This window comes from Lepisosteus platostomus, chromosome 3 (genome assembly GCF_059453375.1).
Source record: "Lepisosteus platostomus isolate fLepPlt1 chromosome 3, fLepPlt1.hap1, whole genome shotgun sequence".
Classification (NCBI taxonomy): domain Eukaryota; kingdom Metazoa; phylum Chordata; class Actinopteri; order Semionotiformes; family Lepisosteidae; genus Lepisosteus; species Lepisosteus platostomus.
The window spans coordinates 64,098,222-64,116,064 of record NC_142613.1 but is presented as its reverse complement, the minus strand read 5'-3'; the positions used below and the strand labels follow the sequence as shown (position 1 = coordinate 64,116,064).

Here is a 17,843-nt window from a genome sequence, read left to right as displayed (position 1 = left end):
TATGTATCTCAGTATTTGTACTTAAAAAAACGAAATCTTAATCCTTTGTTATTCTTTCATTTTGAATAAGGCACATGTCTCATTTTTATTAACGATGAAGCAGATTGGCAACTTTAAAAAGGTACAGAAAGGATCAAGAATTATAATGACATCTTCTGTTTTATCACATCAATATCCGAGAGGGGGAAATAGTGCAGAATGCCATCACGAACAAGGGTTGTTTATTGCCTTTTAGAAAAGGCACTCCATGACTAACGACACATTCATGTCGTTATCCAGAGCACGTCAAAGCGTTTTTCAAGGGACTTGATGGATTAAGATAAATTATGTATAGTGGAATGGAAGAAACAGTTTTAAAGGCTAGTGCTAGGCCTTAAAATGAATATGTTAACATACATTGTCTATTTACCTATTTTTTTTCTAGTCAAGACCTAAAGACCAATTATTCATAGAAGCCTTATAAACCTTGTACACAGAACAGAAGCTTTTTCTCTCATCTTCCAAGTTGTGTGAGAAAGCAGGAAGTCAGACAATTTAAACTTTCAGGTTCAGCACATCAAATGTCAGATGGATTTAGAGGTATTTCTAATGGAACTTTACGTCTCTCTAGAAATGTTAATAAATCCAGCTTTATTTCATATGTTTGCATGCTTTGTCATCGTAAGATCATGTGTTCTTGATTTGGAACGCTTGAGTCAAAGTATTGTTTTAAAAATAAAAACCTTTCATTTTTAGCAAGTACTTTCAAAACCACATGGTTTAGTCTGGTATATGATTACAGTCCTTAATGTGAAGGGTACAATCAGTCTTTTGATATAAATATGATTACTGTATTTCCACAGCCTTTGGTCCTCTGAAAAAATCAGATTAATATGACAATTATCACAACAATAAAATAATTTCAGAATAGCAGTGAGGTTCATTTAATATACAGTATGCCAAGGAATATCTGGGACAAAAAAGTTTTTGATGGTATCCACACAGAGATAAATTTGTGAAACAAAGGGAAAAATTTAAATAAAACAGCTTCGGTACAATTTATGTATTTACACTAGTTACCCTTTCTATGAATTTGTTAAAATAATGTTTTATTTGAACACATGGTAACATTGATCTTCTTTTTAATTTTAAAAGACTGAGCTGTAACTTTTTAATTTTAAAATGTGTGTACATAGGGAAGGCTTTATTAGCAATAGAAGTCTTTTACTTCACTTTAAGCCAAATGAGAATACAGTAAAGTCTAGTCAAATTTATATCAAATATCAAATACCAATATTGCACATTTGAATTAAAATTTAACATGCTTTCTAGCCACTAGTACAATAATGATTAAGAACCAGGCATAACCTTTATAGTTCATAAATGTTAACTTTTCCTGTAGTTTAAAGGGCATTATTTTAGAATTATGCTTTGCTCCTTGTTTGTTATCAATTTATAAATGAAGAAACATAATTTGTAAATGAATACGTAATCAGTTGTATTTCCTCTTCCTATGGAGATATACAGTATATTGTAATTACATTGATTAAATTGTTGATATTGGTCATCAAGCTCATGTCCTACAGTAGCTGTATGTGTCATGCAGACACACTTTGGAGATGTACCTTTGTAACCACAGGCCTCAGTGTTAATTACAAATCTACAGTAGAACTAGAAAATGTGTGGTAAGACTTCAGTTATATTTATAAATTCAACTTAAATTATATGGATATTTGCATAAATACAATGACAGATATCACCATCTTTACTGTATATACTATAACATGTTGTCACATATACAGTAGCATTGTATCTTCCTTCTTTTGCAGAGCAAAATCACATTTTAAGTTATCTTTTCAGAAACTGTTATACCATCTTGATCACGCAATATGCAGTTTTAGTTCGCAGTATGGGGTATGACAGGCTGGAGATGACTTTACAGGCTCACTGACTGTTTTATTGCCCATTTTGTTTTCTATTTTTCGTTTAGAACCAGTATAGACTAGTATTATATTTTGGATAGTAGGGGCACTTTGTTTAAAATGCATCCTTTTGGTCATCAATGGCTAGATTTACATGCACAAATATTCCCAAAGAGCTGTGCCTTTAAAAACCCATCCAACCGATGGTAAATGGTACAAAGGAATAAGTTCAAATAACATAAAAAAGGTACGACTCATAGGGTTTTCCTGTGAAAAGTATAAGGTTTGATAACCATAGGAAAGGGTCATCAAATATATAAAGGGTGTTATGGTGGAAAGGAAATACAATTGGAATACATTTTATGCTGTGGAAATTCTTCTGGAGCTGTGCTGAAGGCTGGTTTTAACTCAGATGAGGGTGATGTTAAGTCATTGCGAAGGTTATTCATTGTCAATGGAAAAAAATGCTTTGTTTTAGATGTAGGGTGCCATAGTGGTGCAGTGGTTAGCATTACTGCCTTGAAGCACTGGTGCCCTGGCTGCAATCCCTGGGCTGCTATCTACGTGGAGTTTGTATGTTCTCCATGTGTTAGCGGGGGATTTGCTCTGGGACTCCAGTTTCCTCCCGCAGTCAAAAGAGATACTAGTGGGTTAATTGGCTTCTGGGAAAATGTGCAATAGGTGTGAATGTGTGCATGACTGTGAGGTGAGTGGTGTTTGTGTGCCCTACAATGGACTGGGGTCCTTTCACGGGTGTATCCCACCTTGTGCCTGTTGCTTGCCGTGATAGGCTTTAGGCCCCCTCTTGACCCTGAATTGGCTGAAGTGGTTAGAAAATGGATTTATAGATGTTTTTGATTAATTTTGAGGAGCTGTGAAAAAGAAAGATAAGTTTGTTTGGGATCGAAGAAATTGTAGAGGAAATAATTGTGTGAATCAGTGGTTTGTTAATACACAGATGTTTTCAGATCTGTGCAGTTAACAGACTTTTTTTTCCAGAAAAATAAGAATGGGGAAAGATACATTAACAATAAAATTAAGAGATTGAAGTTAGTGCAGTTGTGTAGACACTGATAGAGGATGTTGTGGCACCAGCACAGTAAATTGATCATTTATAGAGTTCAGGGATGAACCCAGTATAAGAGGTGAAGAAGTATTTTTTCTACCCAGCTGACAAAAAATTAAATAAAACTTGTATAACTTTCTCCCACCTTGGTACCCTAGGCAATGACACTGACTGGGTGGTGAAAAGATTATTGAAAGAAAATACATTCAGGAAAAGGACTAATCCAGCTAATTGCAATATTGCTTTTTATGGCTACTAGGAATCAATCAGAAAAACTAAAAAGCAATATTGGCGCATAGATTTAAAATATACAATATATGATTTCTTAACATAACCAGAAACATGCCAAATAAGCTAACAAGAGTAATAATATATATGATCATGTAATAATATATATGATATTGACCATATAATATATATTATATTTACATGAACACATTATGGTCCACCTCGCAAATCAAACTATTAATGTAATTAATCACTTTCATACTCTCAAAGACAAGTAAATATTGAATTACTGTCATAAATGGAACTTTATCAAACATAATTGGTATAATAATTTAATTCTCTTGATTTCTAATGTAAACTTTCTATTCATCTGGCACACTCTGGCCAAGCAGCTTCGATGAGCAGTTTGAAAGATGGCTGACAGGGTTCTTTGAAGAAGCGGAAAAGCAGAAGCAATTTCTTGCACCAGCTTTGTGCCAGCAGCACCCTTCTCTGTGCCAGGAAAGACAGAGAAGTTTCTCTTTGCTTAGTGCTTAGAAGCTGTTCCTCTTGAATAGAAAGAACTCCGCTTGGATTTATCTTGAGTGGCTTCCCAACAGTTTACTCACAAAGTTTGACTCAAGCCTGACTGTGAGTGAGATAAAAGTAGGGAGAAATGAAGTTTGCTCCAGCATCACTATTGAATATACATGAATATTCAAGCTTGTCGACAAAAGTCCATCTGTATTTATTTGTTTGATCAGCTGATATTAAGATTGGTTTGCAAGTCATAAGATTTAACTTGCTGCAGATAGTCTTCAGCAGATTTCTGTTGTGTTTTTCTATTTACATACAGACTCGCTCTGTCTTAGCTTGTTTCATGACGCTGGTCAAAGTCACATGGCTTTTTAGCTTTCGTTAGGTTGCTAGGATTTAATAAATTCTTTGGCCCGTACAATACCTTTTCATAGTCCAGTCATGTTGTGGCTGTGATGTCATCAGGTGTAGTGCCCTTCTCCCCCACTGGTTCTTCATTGGTTGGTAATAATAGGATGGTTAACGTGTGACCTCCAGCTAGGCTTCCCTCTAGATCACCCCTCCCTCTTGGGGAGGCACTGAGTGTTTGGGCACTCGACTACTGGAGGTGTTGAGATAGACCCAGTTCACCCTCCCGTGGGTCATGTCACAACTCACCTCATCAGAGGGGCCCATCTCAGTCACATTCCTAAAATGAGTCCTCAGTGGAACTAGGCTGTGCCAGAGTTATTGTCTGTTCAAAGCACCAGGAAACATTTTTGAAGTCTTTCTTAACACTAATTATTAGTGTATTAACAAGGCTTGCTGATCAAAACCATCTGTACCTGTGACGTATGCTATATTTAGGGCCTCCAGTGCCCAGTGTATTTGTACCAGTTCCCACTTCTTGCACTTCCTACAATGTGTAGAGTACCTTATTTGTAATCTGTTTTCATATTCTAATGAAGATGATGGTGAGAAAATTGTGGGGTTTCTAAACTACATTTAGGTTAAGACCATATGAAAAAGGAGAAGGTTCTGGAAATAATCTCCTGGACAAACATGAACTTCTGTCTTCTGTAGGCATGCTTTCTATTTTCATTTACCAATGTCCCTAGCAGTAGTGCAATGTAGTGGCTAGAGCTCTGGAGACATAAACTGAAGCCTGTAATTTAAAATCCTGGGTGTGGTACTGCTGTTGTCTGAGCAAAGTACTCCCCTAAACTAGTGTAGTTAAAACCATTCTGGAATTTTATTCCTGTCTCTGTAGATATAATTTAAATAATTCCTGAAGATTTCGCTTTGTGGTCATTTTTGATTTTTGCATTACCTTACGTTCTTTGTTTTGTTGATGGAAGAATCACACCTTTAAAGGGAGGAATACAATCCTTATACAGAAAGTACTAAAGATTTTATTAAAACTCTTAGAAGCAGATTAACCAATAGAAAAACAGGCATATTTTAAAGCTATCTATACATTATGAAGAAGAAGGAGTATATTATAAAGCAAGTAGAAGGTAATGAGCAACACTGGAAACCTGTGATTTATCACTGAGCTTTCATATCCTAAGAAGTTCACTCTGGAAGTTGTTTCCCCATTTGTTTTCATTTTGTGACAATTTATTCAATATGCTTCCAGCTTATGTATAATGAATTTAAATTTAGTGTTAATTAATGTGCCACAGGGGCAACAAATTTGAAATGGCTTCTCTTATACACTGTAGACAAAACAGACCTAACAGTTTGAATGTACTGTAGCTGACAGTAACTTGAAAAGAGTGTACCATCAATAATCTAATTTTAACTTCATTTTTTCGGTTTTTAAATTAGGCACAGTTTTTTCCTGCTTTAACATTTTGATTTTAATTTAAAATATCTATCCAAATAACTTTTGAACCTGCAGAGATAACAGGGTCAATCATATACCTTTGCTAATAAAGCAATAATAATTAAGGCAAACACTGCCTACAATGAATAAAAGTGGTGAAAAAGAGAGGCAGAACTGCATGCTATTAAATGCTCCCCAGATATGTAATTGAAAAGCAGCAGCAATCTCATTTATTTGCAACATACGTCTTTCCATGAATTGCTCGTTCGTATTTGCATTTGTTAATGATGAATGTGTTTATACAGGTTTAACTCTACACTTGGGAATTTCACAGCAGTATGGAAAATGTTTTTATCAGATCTTGAATTCCTGAATAAGGTATTGCTCATATGCATATTGCATATATACTGTATAGCATGCATTTATGTTTGTACTATCAAATATAGCATAAACAGGTTTTCAATGTCTCCATTGAATTCATTCAAATCACTCTTGCGTCATTTTCTCTATTCTTCACTTCAGACTCCAAACAAGTACTATGGAAAATGCATTGGCTACATACATGTACTATAGGTTAACAACATACAACATCAGCAGCATCTCATGGTTTTAATTATTACCCTTTCATTATTCATATTTTCACACCAACACACACACACAGATCATGGTTACCTCTTTGTATTTTAAAAACAGGTAGGCAGGACTAAAATTCAATGCGTTGTAGATATGGATTACTAAATTTTACCTGTGGCAGGAAAAGTGAAAGCACAACCTGAAGGAAAACGTTTATTGTTTACCTGAGAAAAGTGGAGTAGTAATTTAAGTAGTAAGTTAGTCATACCTTCAATTCAGAAATAAAAAGTATGAAAGAAAAAACAAATGTTAGTATTTTGGTTGCATGCTTAGAATTATTTTTAATTATTATAATCTGATTATAACCCTGACTTGTAAACAGAAATATTTAGAAATAACTTAATGGATAATTTCAGAGTGCCTGTTTTTACAATTAACAGAATGCTTGTTGTTTTACTTTTAGCAGCAGTGTACTTATTTATTCTTCATCATCTTATTCTTTTACATATTGTTGAAAATACTATAAACTTACTGTGATAAGGAGTGAGTACGAATAGGGGCTAATATTTTATCTTTTTCGTATCCGTCTATCTTCTAACTGCTTCATCGGTTAGTTAGAGCCGAAGCCTATACTGGCAAGCAGCGGATACCAGGTGGAATTCACCCTGAATGGCATGCCAATCCATTGCAGAGCATATAGAGACAAGAAACGCACATACTCACTCTAGGGCTCATTTTTCCAGGAGCCAATGAACCTAGCATTATGTCTTTGGGCAGTGGGAGGAAACCAGACCATCCAGAGGAAAGCCACATGAACATTGGGATGTTAACTACAGTACATTTACTTGTAACTTATTTATATAGTGTCATAGTTTAAAGCCTGAGGATTACAGAAAAGCAAGACATTTGTCATAATCTCTGTCGATAAACAGCTCTACAGACATTGAGCCTAAATTACAATGTCTTGCTGAGTGCGGGTGCTCATACTGTAACATTTCATCAATGCAATAAGGTGCCCATAAATGTACCCTTGATTTTTCATTAGAAGATGACAATCTCAAATTATGATTCAGCTTTTCAATATGATTCATAAAAGTAAAGTTATTAAAGAGGAAATGCATAATTAATGTGCTAAATCTAAGCAATTGCAGTGACTTCTGTTTGTTGGCTGGGCTATGTTTAAAATGCCGCTCAATTTTAATTAAAGAAGGTTCTCAATGCCAGGCTTTCCTGATACTAATTTACAAAGTGTTTGTAGCACAGAGAACACTTCTGAATTACTTACAGTATTTCCAAAGTAGTGTTTAGTGAGTGCATTGTCAGTGGATATTGCTTCACTTTTGTCTGCAAGATTCCACTCCAACACTCTGAAGCTTATTGTTCTGCTGATTTTAAATCTAAAGCTACTGCTGATATTCCTGTTAAGATGCTTTTATCCTTCCAATTTGTCTTCTGATCTGCAAATGTTTTATGTGATGATCTTTGTGAAAACAGAACACGATTTCTGTTTCAGGTAGGCTTAACTGTGTAATATCCAGTAATGGTTTAATAAATAAATGATTATTTCTTTACATTCCCTAGTAGATAAATCAACTTGATTGATCTCTTAATCAGAACAACACAGTTTTTCGCTCTGAAGCATTGGTTTTAGAGAAGAGTCAGTCCTGTGGAGGGTCTATTGTTGTGTAGGAATGTGCATTTCTTTCACTACATTGCACTAGGGTTTGCCTATTTGTAAAGGAGAAAAGTGTGGCTAAGCTTTGGACTAGAAGGCCTGGATTTTCAGTGATTGTAATTCATTTGTAAGAAGGTTATGTGTTTATGTGCTAGTTTGGATTTAAGATTTTTTTAAATAAATGTATTTTAAATTTTTACCTTCTCATTATTTTGCAGTCTCATTTTGGTCAGTTTTCATTTGGTATAAAGTCAGGATTTTTATTGCGTTTATCAAACACCCCAAAATATAGAACGATTGAACCACTCTTAATTTACATCAAACGGTGGGCTTAATTTCTAAAAGTTGGTGTCAATTTAATTTATGCCAACATGTTTATATTATATATTTTCTCTCCTGTGTGTGAAAGCAAGTTTGGTGCTAGTTGTAAAAGTATAATGGTATAACTACAGTATGCAGCACTGAGACCCCGGTGAGATATAGGAGTCTGCCATTGTTAATCTCTTTATAGTAACCTGTAGTATGTTCGAAACTAATCTGTTGTTGAACCTCTCTCCTGCTAACTCCCCAGGGGAGGTAAGGGGCATGACCTTTACAACCATAAAGATTTCTGACTACTTGGTCTTCATCTCCTTCTGTCTGCATGCCGATCGATAGGGTCTTGGAATCTGACACAGCAGATTATGAGAAGAATGCATTGCAGATTGTTTAATTAATATTTACTTTGAAAAACGTGATAATCAGAAGATGAGAGTCATATATTGTAGGTCCAAAAAGTGATGAATGCAGAACAGTTTCAAGAAGGAATCTGCCAAATAAAAAGTGGGATAGCTGAAAACTTTTGTGTAGAAATCGAATGTATTCCATTCCCTTGTGTCCTAGTATACAGTAACTGTTTGTCCTGGAAAAGACTCCTGAGTGCAGCTATTTCTCACATGGGAGCAATCCCTGAGAACCTCTGTCAATACCAATCAGGATATCCTTGAGCATGTCCTAGGCTGCAGAAATAGAAATTGTGTTGCCCGGGGTTAAGGCTGGGTTTAAATGATGGACATTTTCTAATAAGACAATTATCTGGGCTAACAGCATAGCCCAAACTCATCAGATTAAGTGCAAGAAGGTGAAGGATGGGGGTTTCATTGATAATCTGACAATTAACAGCACTGAGGACTGTCAGTTAATAGGAGTAAATGCATTAGGTAAGCTTTGAAATTTGATCAGATGCAACAATGAACAGAGAAAAAATAGATTTAAAGCAAGATATGAATGCCTAACAAAGTACATATTTAAAAGATCAAACTATTTTTTCTTTCCTATGAACATACCCATTAGTTATTCAGAAACATAAAATGTTTCAGCTGAAACCTTCTTAAATTTCTATATATATTTGTGTTTGTTAATTTCTTTGTAATTGTTCTTTGCTTGTATAGCCATTGTATGAGGCCTTGCATGTGAAGCCATTATGGAATACAGTCAACTTCTCCTTTACTGTAAAAAGCAGATTATGAGGAGATTTTACATGTGCATGTGATTTTAAAACTGACCTTAGCTATGAAACAAGTTATTAATGAGGGTCATTGCTAAAATGATAAATGATAAATAACCAGAGTTTCTAATGCATGCATATATATGGCATGACATTCCCTCAACTGTATTTCACAGTTAAGTGGTTGTTCTTTGATGTAACTGCAGTTCCTTCCTTTCTTTAAACTCTAACCTTTCTGTCACTTTGATCATGGCTTTTCTTGGTCTCATCTGTTTGTAAAACATTGTTCCAAAACACTGCTGGCTCTTTGTTTTTCTGAGCAAATGCGGAAGCGTAGCGGAGGTGCTGTCATGTCATGGGCATTTTTGGCCCCTTCAGAAACCGGCTTAGTCACATTCATTCATATTAATCTCAAATACAGTAAATCTGTCTAAGGTTATAACCTAAAAATAGCATGATGGACATAATACAGACTTGACTATTTTGTAGCAAATAGAAGGTGGCTTAAAAATACAAATAAAATTGTATTTTAATACATTACATAAAATATGCTACAGCAAATAAAGCCTATAGTAAATCAGCTTAAACACAATAATTTGCTGTACTGTAAGTACACCTTTTAATTGTAGAAATAAAACAGTCTTTTTAAGGCTGTTTGAGCAAGATAATGCATAAGCACTCAAATTTGGTTCAATTAATAATAATAAACTTTATTTTATATAGCACCTTTAAAGGTGGCTTCTCAAAGTGCTTTACAGAATGACAACAAAAAAAAAATCAAGAATATGAGTAATGTACAGTAATTACTTGCACTAGACCTTGTCAGGATTCTGGTTGCTGAATTTTGGACATACTGGAGTTTGTTCAATGTGGATTTAGAAAACCCAGTGAGCAGAGCATTACAGTAGTCAATGTGGGAGAAGACAAATGTGTTGATCAGCTTTTCAGCAACAGTTAGCGGCGACATAGGACATAGTCTAGAGATATTTCTGAGGTGAAAGAATTATGTTTGGACAATATGTTGCACATGAGGGTCAAATTTCAAGCCTGAATCAAATATCAATAATAAAGCTGTTTGACTATTACAATATACTTTGACTTAATCCATAGTCGCATATACTGTATAGCACTTGTCCTTTGTTGTAGAGGGGAGACATACAAAATCAAACACTGTGCACGGCTCATTTGTCCCTGTTCTTTGCAAAGCTTTTCTCTCATTTTCACGTTCTTGCTCTATACTGCTTCTCAGCTATGAAATTAGAAGAAGTGGCTGTTGCAGTCATATCACTCAAGGAGAAACAAAGAAACCCCTCTAGATTCATACTATTACCCTTTTCCCTTTGCAAGAGGGTGTTAAGCTGTTTCTATTTATTAGTTGTGTTCAGATTCTGGATTTATTCTGTGAAATTATCTTTCCTTCCTGCACAGGATTAATAAGGCGCCTTTTTCCAAATGCTCTGTCTATTTTTTTACTTGTTCAGCTAAATACAACTTTAAATTGGCTATTAGTTTCAAGTTCTTCCCCTATACATGTAACAAGAGTACCACAACCAGGTCAGAAATTGGGAGTCTTCAAAAATGCTTTACAAGTTACACAATGAACATAAGTTAACAGGAAAACTTTGAATGTGTTTCTTCTGTAATAGGCTCCCTAGAGACTGAGACAACATTTTACAGATCGCTTGTCTGAACTAACTAATGGGAGGATCGTTCAGAGATAGTTTTATTCAATTTGTAGATCAAAATGTCAAAGAAGCAGGTGCTTAGGAATGCACACACAATTAAAGCCAGCTACCGGAGCATCTTGCAAAATACTAGGAGTGTAAGGCATTGTTCAAAGAACAAATAAACACATTCAGTGTGACAGCCAAGTGTCACAATCTATAAGAATGCCTAAACTGCACACAAGATGAATCGTTCAGTGATGTGTTCACTCTTCAAGTGTTGCCTAGTGGTGGGTGACAAATTAAGATTGTCTGATGATCGTCGAAACCAACTGCTCAGATGTGATGGAAGCTGAAAGCTCAAAATTCCAGCCAAGTCTACATCCTCACTTAGAAGTATCCAGTACAGCAGGGGTATGACGTGTTGAATGTTAAAAGTTAATGTGATTGAAAATTTAGATACAAAACCTTTTACTGCCCTACTAATAGAGGTATACAGTTCCAGTGCCCTACTGCAAATATTATGTATCGTATCAGAAATATAAAGTTCTGAATAAAATTAAAGGCCATTCTAAAAGCAATGTTTTTTTTTTTTCCAGGAGTAAGACTTTCTAGTTCAGAAGACAGCATATTCACCTTTGAGATGCTTTTTTAGTGCGGACTGTAGAAAGGGAACCACTCGTCAATAGTAGTGGCCATGTCACCCATTCTTTTGATTCTACCACACATGGCAGAACTCTGTGTCTCTGGTTTTTTCCTCACACTTTGTGTCTCGTATACTAGGTGCCACCTTAGTCAGACTGCCTCCATCACAAAAGGTCTTTGCTTCAGGTCGGCCTTAATAGCTGCCTCAATCTCAGCATGTCTTGCACTTCATCTATTCCTAAGTTCCTTTTCTTCAGAGGGGTTTGTTTTACTTTCAGTGGAACCTTAACCTTTTAGTGTTTTACATGATGAACTGTAGAGGGTTTCACAATTGAACTAGAGATTTTGGCAAGCTACAGACGATGATTTGTGCAAGGTGATCTCTAATCTTTTAATAGTCTACAACTGCAGTATTTCTGTTACTATTTGTTTTTACTGTTGACTCTTTAAATATACGCTTTTTGGCCCAAACAATGCCTCTCAGTAGAACTCAAAAACTTTGGAAAAAAAACTGAAGGCTTTATTGCCCTTCTACATCTATAATTTAACATCACAACATCATTGGAAAGGTATGGCATTCAAGGAAATCAAAGTATGTAAACCAGTGGGGGTTAAAACAAGACTTGTGATAAATCAAAACCTGAGTTCATTTAGTGTTGGCTATAGCAGCATTAGACAATTTATGTTTTAATATATTCCACAGGACAATGGATTTCGCAACTGATTATTTTGAAAGTGATAACAGGACATAAAATTGCTCGAAGTTAATAGTAAACCTGTAAACTGTTTTCTGTATTTTTTCCTTTTGGTGGTAGCAGCATACATACTTTTGGAGTGTAAATCAGGACTTTGAGATTATTGCTTTTTTATTTGTTTTTTTTCCCATTATAAACTCTGCCCCCTATCATATAGTGGGTTGCCATATTATTGACATTTTATGATTAGTTCCATATTACCTGTAACGTTTCTTAAGTTGGTTTTTTTTTGGTACTGTATTTCAATTTTCTTTGGTTTCATTTTTCTTAACCTAGTTTGCAATGTCCCAAATTGAATTACCTGGACCTAACATAATTGTGTAATTGTATTTCCCCACTGTTGAAAGGATTGCCAAGCGCTTAAAGTCAACCTTAAAATGATTCCACTCTGTTTAGTTCACCCTTCATTCTTTTTTGCGGCAGCAGACTTAAGCATTAGATATCATTTTAAAAAACAAAACCACTAGAAGCTAAGAATTTTTTGAGTGATGAATAAATTTACAAACATCTAAAAAAAGTTAGTATGTTCAATACATACCAACCTTGAACTACTTTACTGTTTAAGGGAAGACATACTGTACTGTCTTCAATTCTAGAGCCTTTCCTGTTAAAATGTACATTGGGCTTTTATTATTGTTTCACCCTGTTATGTGATTTCTAAAGAAAAGAGCTGTTAAGACATATAAAGTTCTATGAGAAATCCAAGGGCTAGAATAAAGAAAAATGAACATCAATCATCTTACTTCAGTTCTCCATATACAGCTGAACACCTTTGAATGCTATTACAGTATATTTATTTGGTATGAGAACAATTGTGGAGGAAGATATCTATGCAACAAAAGCAGAAAAAGGAAATCTTTTCCAGATGATTTTTTTTTTGTTGGTAACTTGCACCTTTATTATATTACGGTGATGTAGCAGGGTCTCTAAGTAAATAGCTTTCAAATCGATTCCTGGAAAGGTTATAATTGTATTTGAGAATAGCAGTGCTTAGTTTGTGGTTTCAGTGACTTCAGTCTTGCAATTTGTAAAGAGATTCATGACTACTTCAGTGTGTGAGACAACTCAAGCGTGAAGGATTTATTTAGTGCTTCATGAAACTGGGCTACTTACTGTTTAATATCAGTTGTTTATGAATATTGAGTCCCCGCAAAAAGAACTCTAAATATGAAAACATAACAACAATGCTTAAAATTTAAGCTTCAGTTCATAGGTTTGTATAGTACATTATTGATCTTTTTTATGAATGTGTAGGGCAACTTAAAGGGAACGATTTTTTTAAAGTGGATCAGATTCAATATTATTATATAAGACTTTTTTTAAAGCGGTTCTGTATTTAATGTAATCGTACGTATCATATTTTGAAAATCTGTCTTTATGTTCTTAATTGACTCTGCATTATCAGATTGTGTAAGTGTAAGGTGTATGTTATTAACAACTGCAACTGAAAGACAACATAATATTGGAGTCATCATGTCTTATTGCTTTAAATGAATTTGGTTGTGTACTGTATGTAGAGCTTACTTTTCAAACAAGTGTTACATCCATAAGCTATCAACCAAAGGGTTAATACTGTATATTAAGGCTGTCATGTGGTAGGTCCAAAAGGAAATGTTAGTTTGAATGCAGTCAAAAATGAAATTTCTAAGCATCTGGTCGGGAACTATCTCGGCATCTTTAAGAAAATAACAAATATAAGAATATGAATAGTTCAGGTGGGTAGCTGCGTCAGCATGCATAGTATGCAAAGGAACAAGTAATAGGTTTATTCCATGCTGAAAAGAGAAGAGTGAAAATACCACGTTTCGGCTGTGAAGTCTTCTTCAGGTGTGAGGGTATAAGAATATAAATATATATTATATATTCTGTTTGGCAGTTTATAATCAATTGATCCAAAGATTTCATTCAGACTTTCTTGAAAGAAGCCAGGGTTTGTTTGTGTGTGGTGCTATATGGAGTTTGTATGTTCTTTCTGGATTTCCTCCCATAGTCCAAAGACATAACGGTAGGTTAATTGGCTTCTCGGAAAATTAGCCGTTTGCTACAGTATATGCTGCACTTTTAAAGAGTGCGTGCCCAACATATACAGTACCAGGGTCTGATTATAATTGTCAGTTTCTTTCATGTGTTTTTTAAGAGAAGGCTAAGGGATTAATATAGGTGGAACATACAGTATATGTATCACTTTTTGTGAACATCACTAATCTCAAGTCACAATAACTAGGCTTTGACACTTTTGAAAAAATCATGTTTGTCAACAAAACTGCAGCTTGTGTGGGGCAGTGCAACTACCACAGACTAAGATGGTGAGGGAAACAAAATAATAATAATAGTAATGATTCCTCACACTTATCTAGCACTTTTCTGGGCACTCCACTCAAAGCACTTTACAGGTAATGGGGACTCCCCTCCACCACCACCAATGTGCAGCACCCACCTGGATGATGCGACGGCAGCCATAGTGCACCAGTACGTTCACCACACATCAGCTATCAGTGGGGAGGAGAGCAGAGTAATGAAGCCAATTCATAGACGGGGATTATTAGGACGCCATGATTGGTAAAGGCCATGGGAAATTTGGCCAGGACACCAGGGACAAATTCTCTTTTCCAGAATTGCCCTGGGATTTGTAATGACCTCAGTTTTACATCTCATCTGAAGCATGCACCTTTTAACAATATATGTACCAAATACTAGACTGGGGCATAAGGACCCACACAGAACGCAGGGTGACCACCCCGTGCTGACCCTACTAACAGCTCTTCAAGCAGCAACCTTAGTTTTTTCTCAGGAGGTCTCCTGATCGGAGACCGGATCAGGTACTGATCGGACTCATACCTGCTGAGCTTCAGTGGATTGCCAGCTGTGAGTTGCAGGGTGAGTGCTGGCAAAATTACCAGAAAGGGTTGCTCCATCCATTCTAAACATGACTATGAATTGAAAAGTACGAAAAAAGATATCTGAGCTGATATCCTAGTTGGCCTATCCCGTTTTGCTCTTGATGCCCTTACATCACCAGTCATATACTGTAAGTGATTCTTTGAATACTAAGACTAAGAAAAGCTCTGGTCACCCCTCATCACTATTTTCTGTCTCTCGCTTTTTTAATGGAATCGTGCTTTATTACTTCTACTGACACAAGACATTTCTTTCACAATTATTTTACATTCCAATTTGTACTCTAGAGATAGGTTTATCATGCTGACAGGATTTTCAAAAAGTCGGGAAGTCTTAAATGTTTTTTTATGCTCACCAAGCAGTAATTTATTTTATGTGGGGAAGAAGTCATAGCTTTTTGCACTGCAGTGTTTAATGAACTAACAGTTAAACATTAAATTCCTGTTTGGTTAGAATGAGTGTTCACTTTCAACAGTACTGGCAGTATTGGCCTCCAGCTAAACCCCTTACAATTTTCCCAGGTCACTTAATTTTCTTTGAAAAATGTTTCTCTTGAGAACTCCAAGTGTCAGCTGTTGGGATGAGATAACATGTTTTGTTTTTCTTGAATTTAAGATGATTTTTTGCTAACTTTCAAGCTGCGTGTTGGTATAATACTCGTCTCCCTATACTGTAGCTCTACCTTATTACTATGTTTTGGAATAGCGATTGTGGAAAAGAAATGTGTGGTTTTTGTTTTATTTTTGCTGTAAAAAACTAGTACAAAGTAATTATTATTTGATTAACTTAATTCATTGTTTGTTTATTCTTCATTTCCTGTATTTCATTTGCAAATGATCAGGGATGACAGTGTCTCAGTTGCTTAAATATTAAACTAGCTCTGTTAGTAGAGCATGCGACTCATAATCTCTGGGTTCTGGGTTCGTGTTCCACGTCGGGCGCCAGGGCCTCCATGTTGGAGGTTGGGCACAAGGCTAACAACCCTGTCCCATAAAAAACAAAAATTTTACTGTAACAGCAACAGGATGTTACAGCCCCTACAATACGGAAAACTTAACAGGCAAACATCCACATCCATCCATTATTTTTTGTATTGTCCCAGCTTTGAAATGCTGAACCGTCTTGTTAAAGAACATCCCTCATTATTTTGGCACTTAACCTGCCTTCTATTATTTTTTATGTGCTAAAAAGGTACTTTGGATGAAAGATCAGATGTATATCTGGAATCACTTCCCTCCTTTCCAAGAAAAAGGCCTTTATTTTAAAATATTGTTTTATTTCTTCTCTTTTGTGAGAATTGTATTTTTCTCTTGATGCATATGTTTGTTTTATTTAACAGGCCAGCTGAGCTCAATAAAATCCTCATTACATGGCTGAAGGATGTACACCAGAAGGCCTCAATCCCAGTTAAAACAAAGCTGTGAAAGAGATGGTAGCTCTTATTCCTGCTACACAGTGTAAAGAGGGGGTTTATTACAAGGAACAAATGAGAATAACTTAAATCTAACACTTAATATGATGTACAGATGCAGCCATTTAAAATGCGAGGTAAAAGCTCATACCGAGAGAAATTATCTGCAGATTAGGGCGGAATACTGCAGTACCTGATTGGCCAAATGCTGCACATGAAACATTTAGCTCAGCTCAGCTAAACCCATCCCCACCTGGCGGCTTTACAAGGTATTTCATCCTATTAAAAAAACACAAACAGTACTTTGCAGTTCGTTGCGAATCGTCCACTGTTTTAGCGCAGCATATGTCGCACATTTTGAATGGCTGGATCTGTATAATATTTCTGTCAGTGTGATATATTGAAGCAGTAAGAGAGATGGTTAAGATGGAGAGGATCTGAGAAGGCCCTTTTAATAACATTTTGCAAAAAAATCAATATTTTGGTCTGTGACAGTAGTAGACGTTTCAGGAAGTTACATTTCTGTTTGACCTATAAAAAGAGTCAAACTCTTCTTATAGGTCATGATTTAAGGTTTGAAACTGGTCCTAAAAAAAAACAAAAAAACAAATGGAATAGTACTGTAAAGCCTTGTTCTTCTGATGGTTGTTAATTAAAACAAAGAAAGTATATGTGCGTAATATAGATTTATAATTCTTGGTCAGCTCTCAGTTGAAACCTTTCTTTTGTTCCTATGATTTCATTATGTTTAATTAAAGAATTCATGCAAAAGATCAAGTGTAATTCATGGAATATTCATAGTTTATGTAAGATTAAACTTTAAAAAATGTAATTTTGAATTTAAAAGTATTTTGGGAAATTGTGTGTATTGTTCCTACACTGCAATAGATGTAATAAACCACATATGTGTGCTTTTAGTCTTAAGTCTGGTTTCTTTAATTACTTTGTATCATTCTGACCATAAGTAGTTTTACTTGGGCTGTAACTGGTAGATCAAGGATAAATAACGTGAAACAAATGTTTGTGAATTATATGATGCCATTGAATATAGACAACCTGCAGGAGAACCATATTGTTACAAAAAAGGCAATGATTAAATTGTACAATTAGGAGTTGTCATTTATTAAAGATCAAGGTCTTGACCCCAGCTTGCTATACAAGCAAGCTATAATGATGAACAATTCCTTTTCTTCAAAATCAGAGAAAACCTAAGCTTTG

General features: G+C 35.4%; 1 protein-coding gene across 1 annotated transcript in view; it reads left to right on the top strand.

Annotated features, from left to right (window-relative positions):
• Positions 1–17,542, top strand: part of ephx2 (epoxide hydrolase 2, cytoplasmic) — a 96,015-nt gene extending 78,473 nt beyond the window's left edge. Inside the window, exon 19 of the mRNA XM_088626416.1 lies at positions 16,554–17,542. Within this exon, the coding sequence (XP_088482542.1) occupies positions 16,554–16,638 (85 nt within the window). The 3' untranslated portion in view covers positions 16,639–17,542. The remainder of the gene's footprint in view (positions 1–16,553) is intronic.
• The last annotated feature ends 301 nt before the right edge of the window (positions 17,543–17,843 follow it).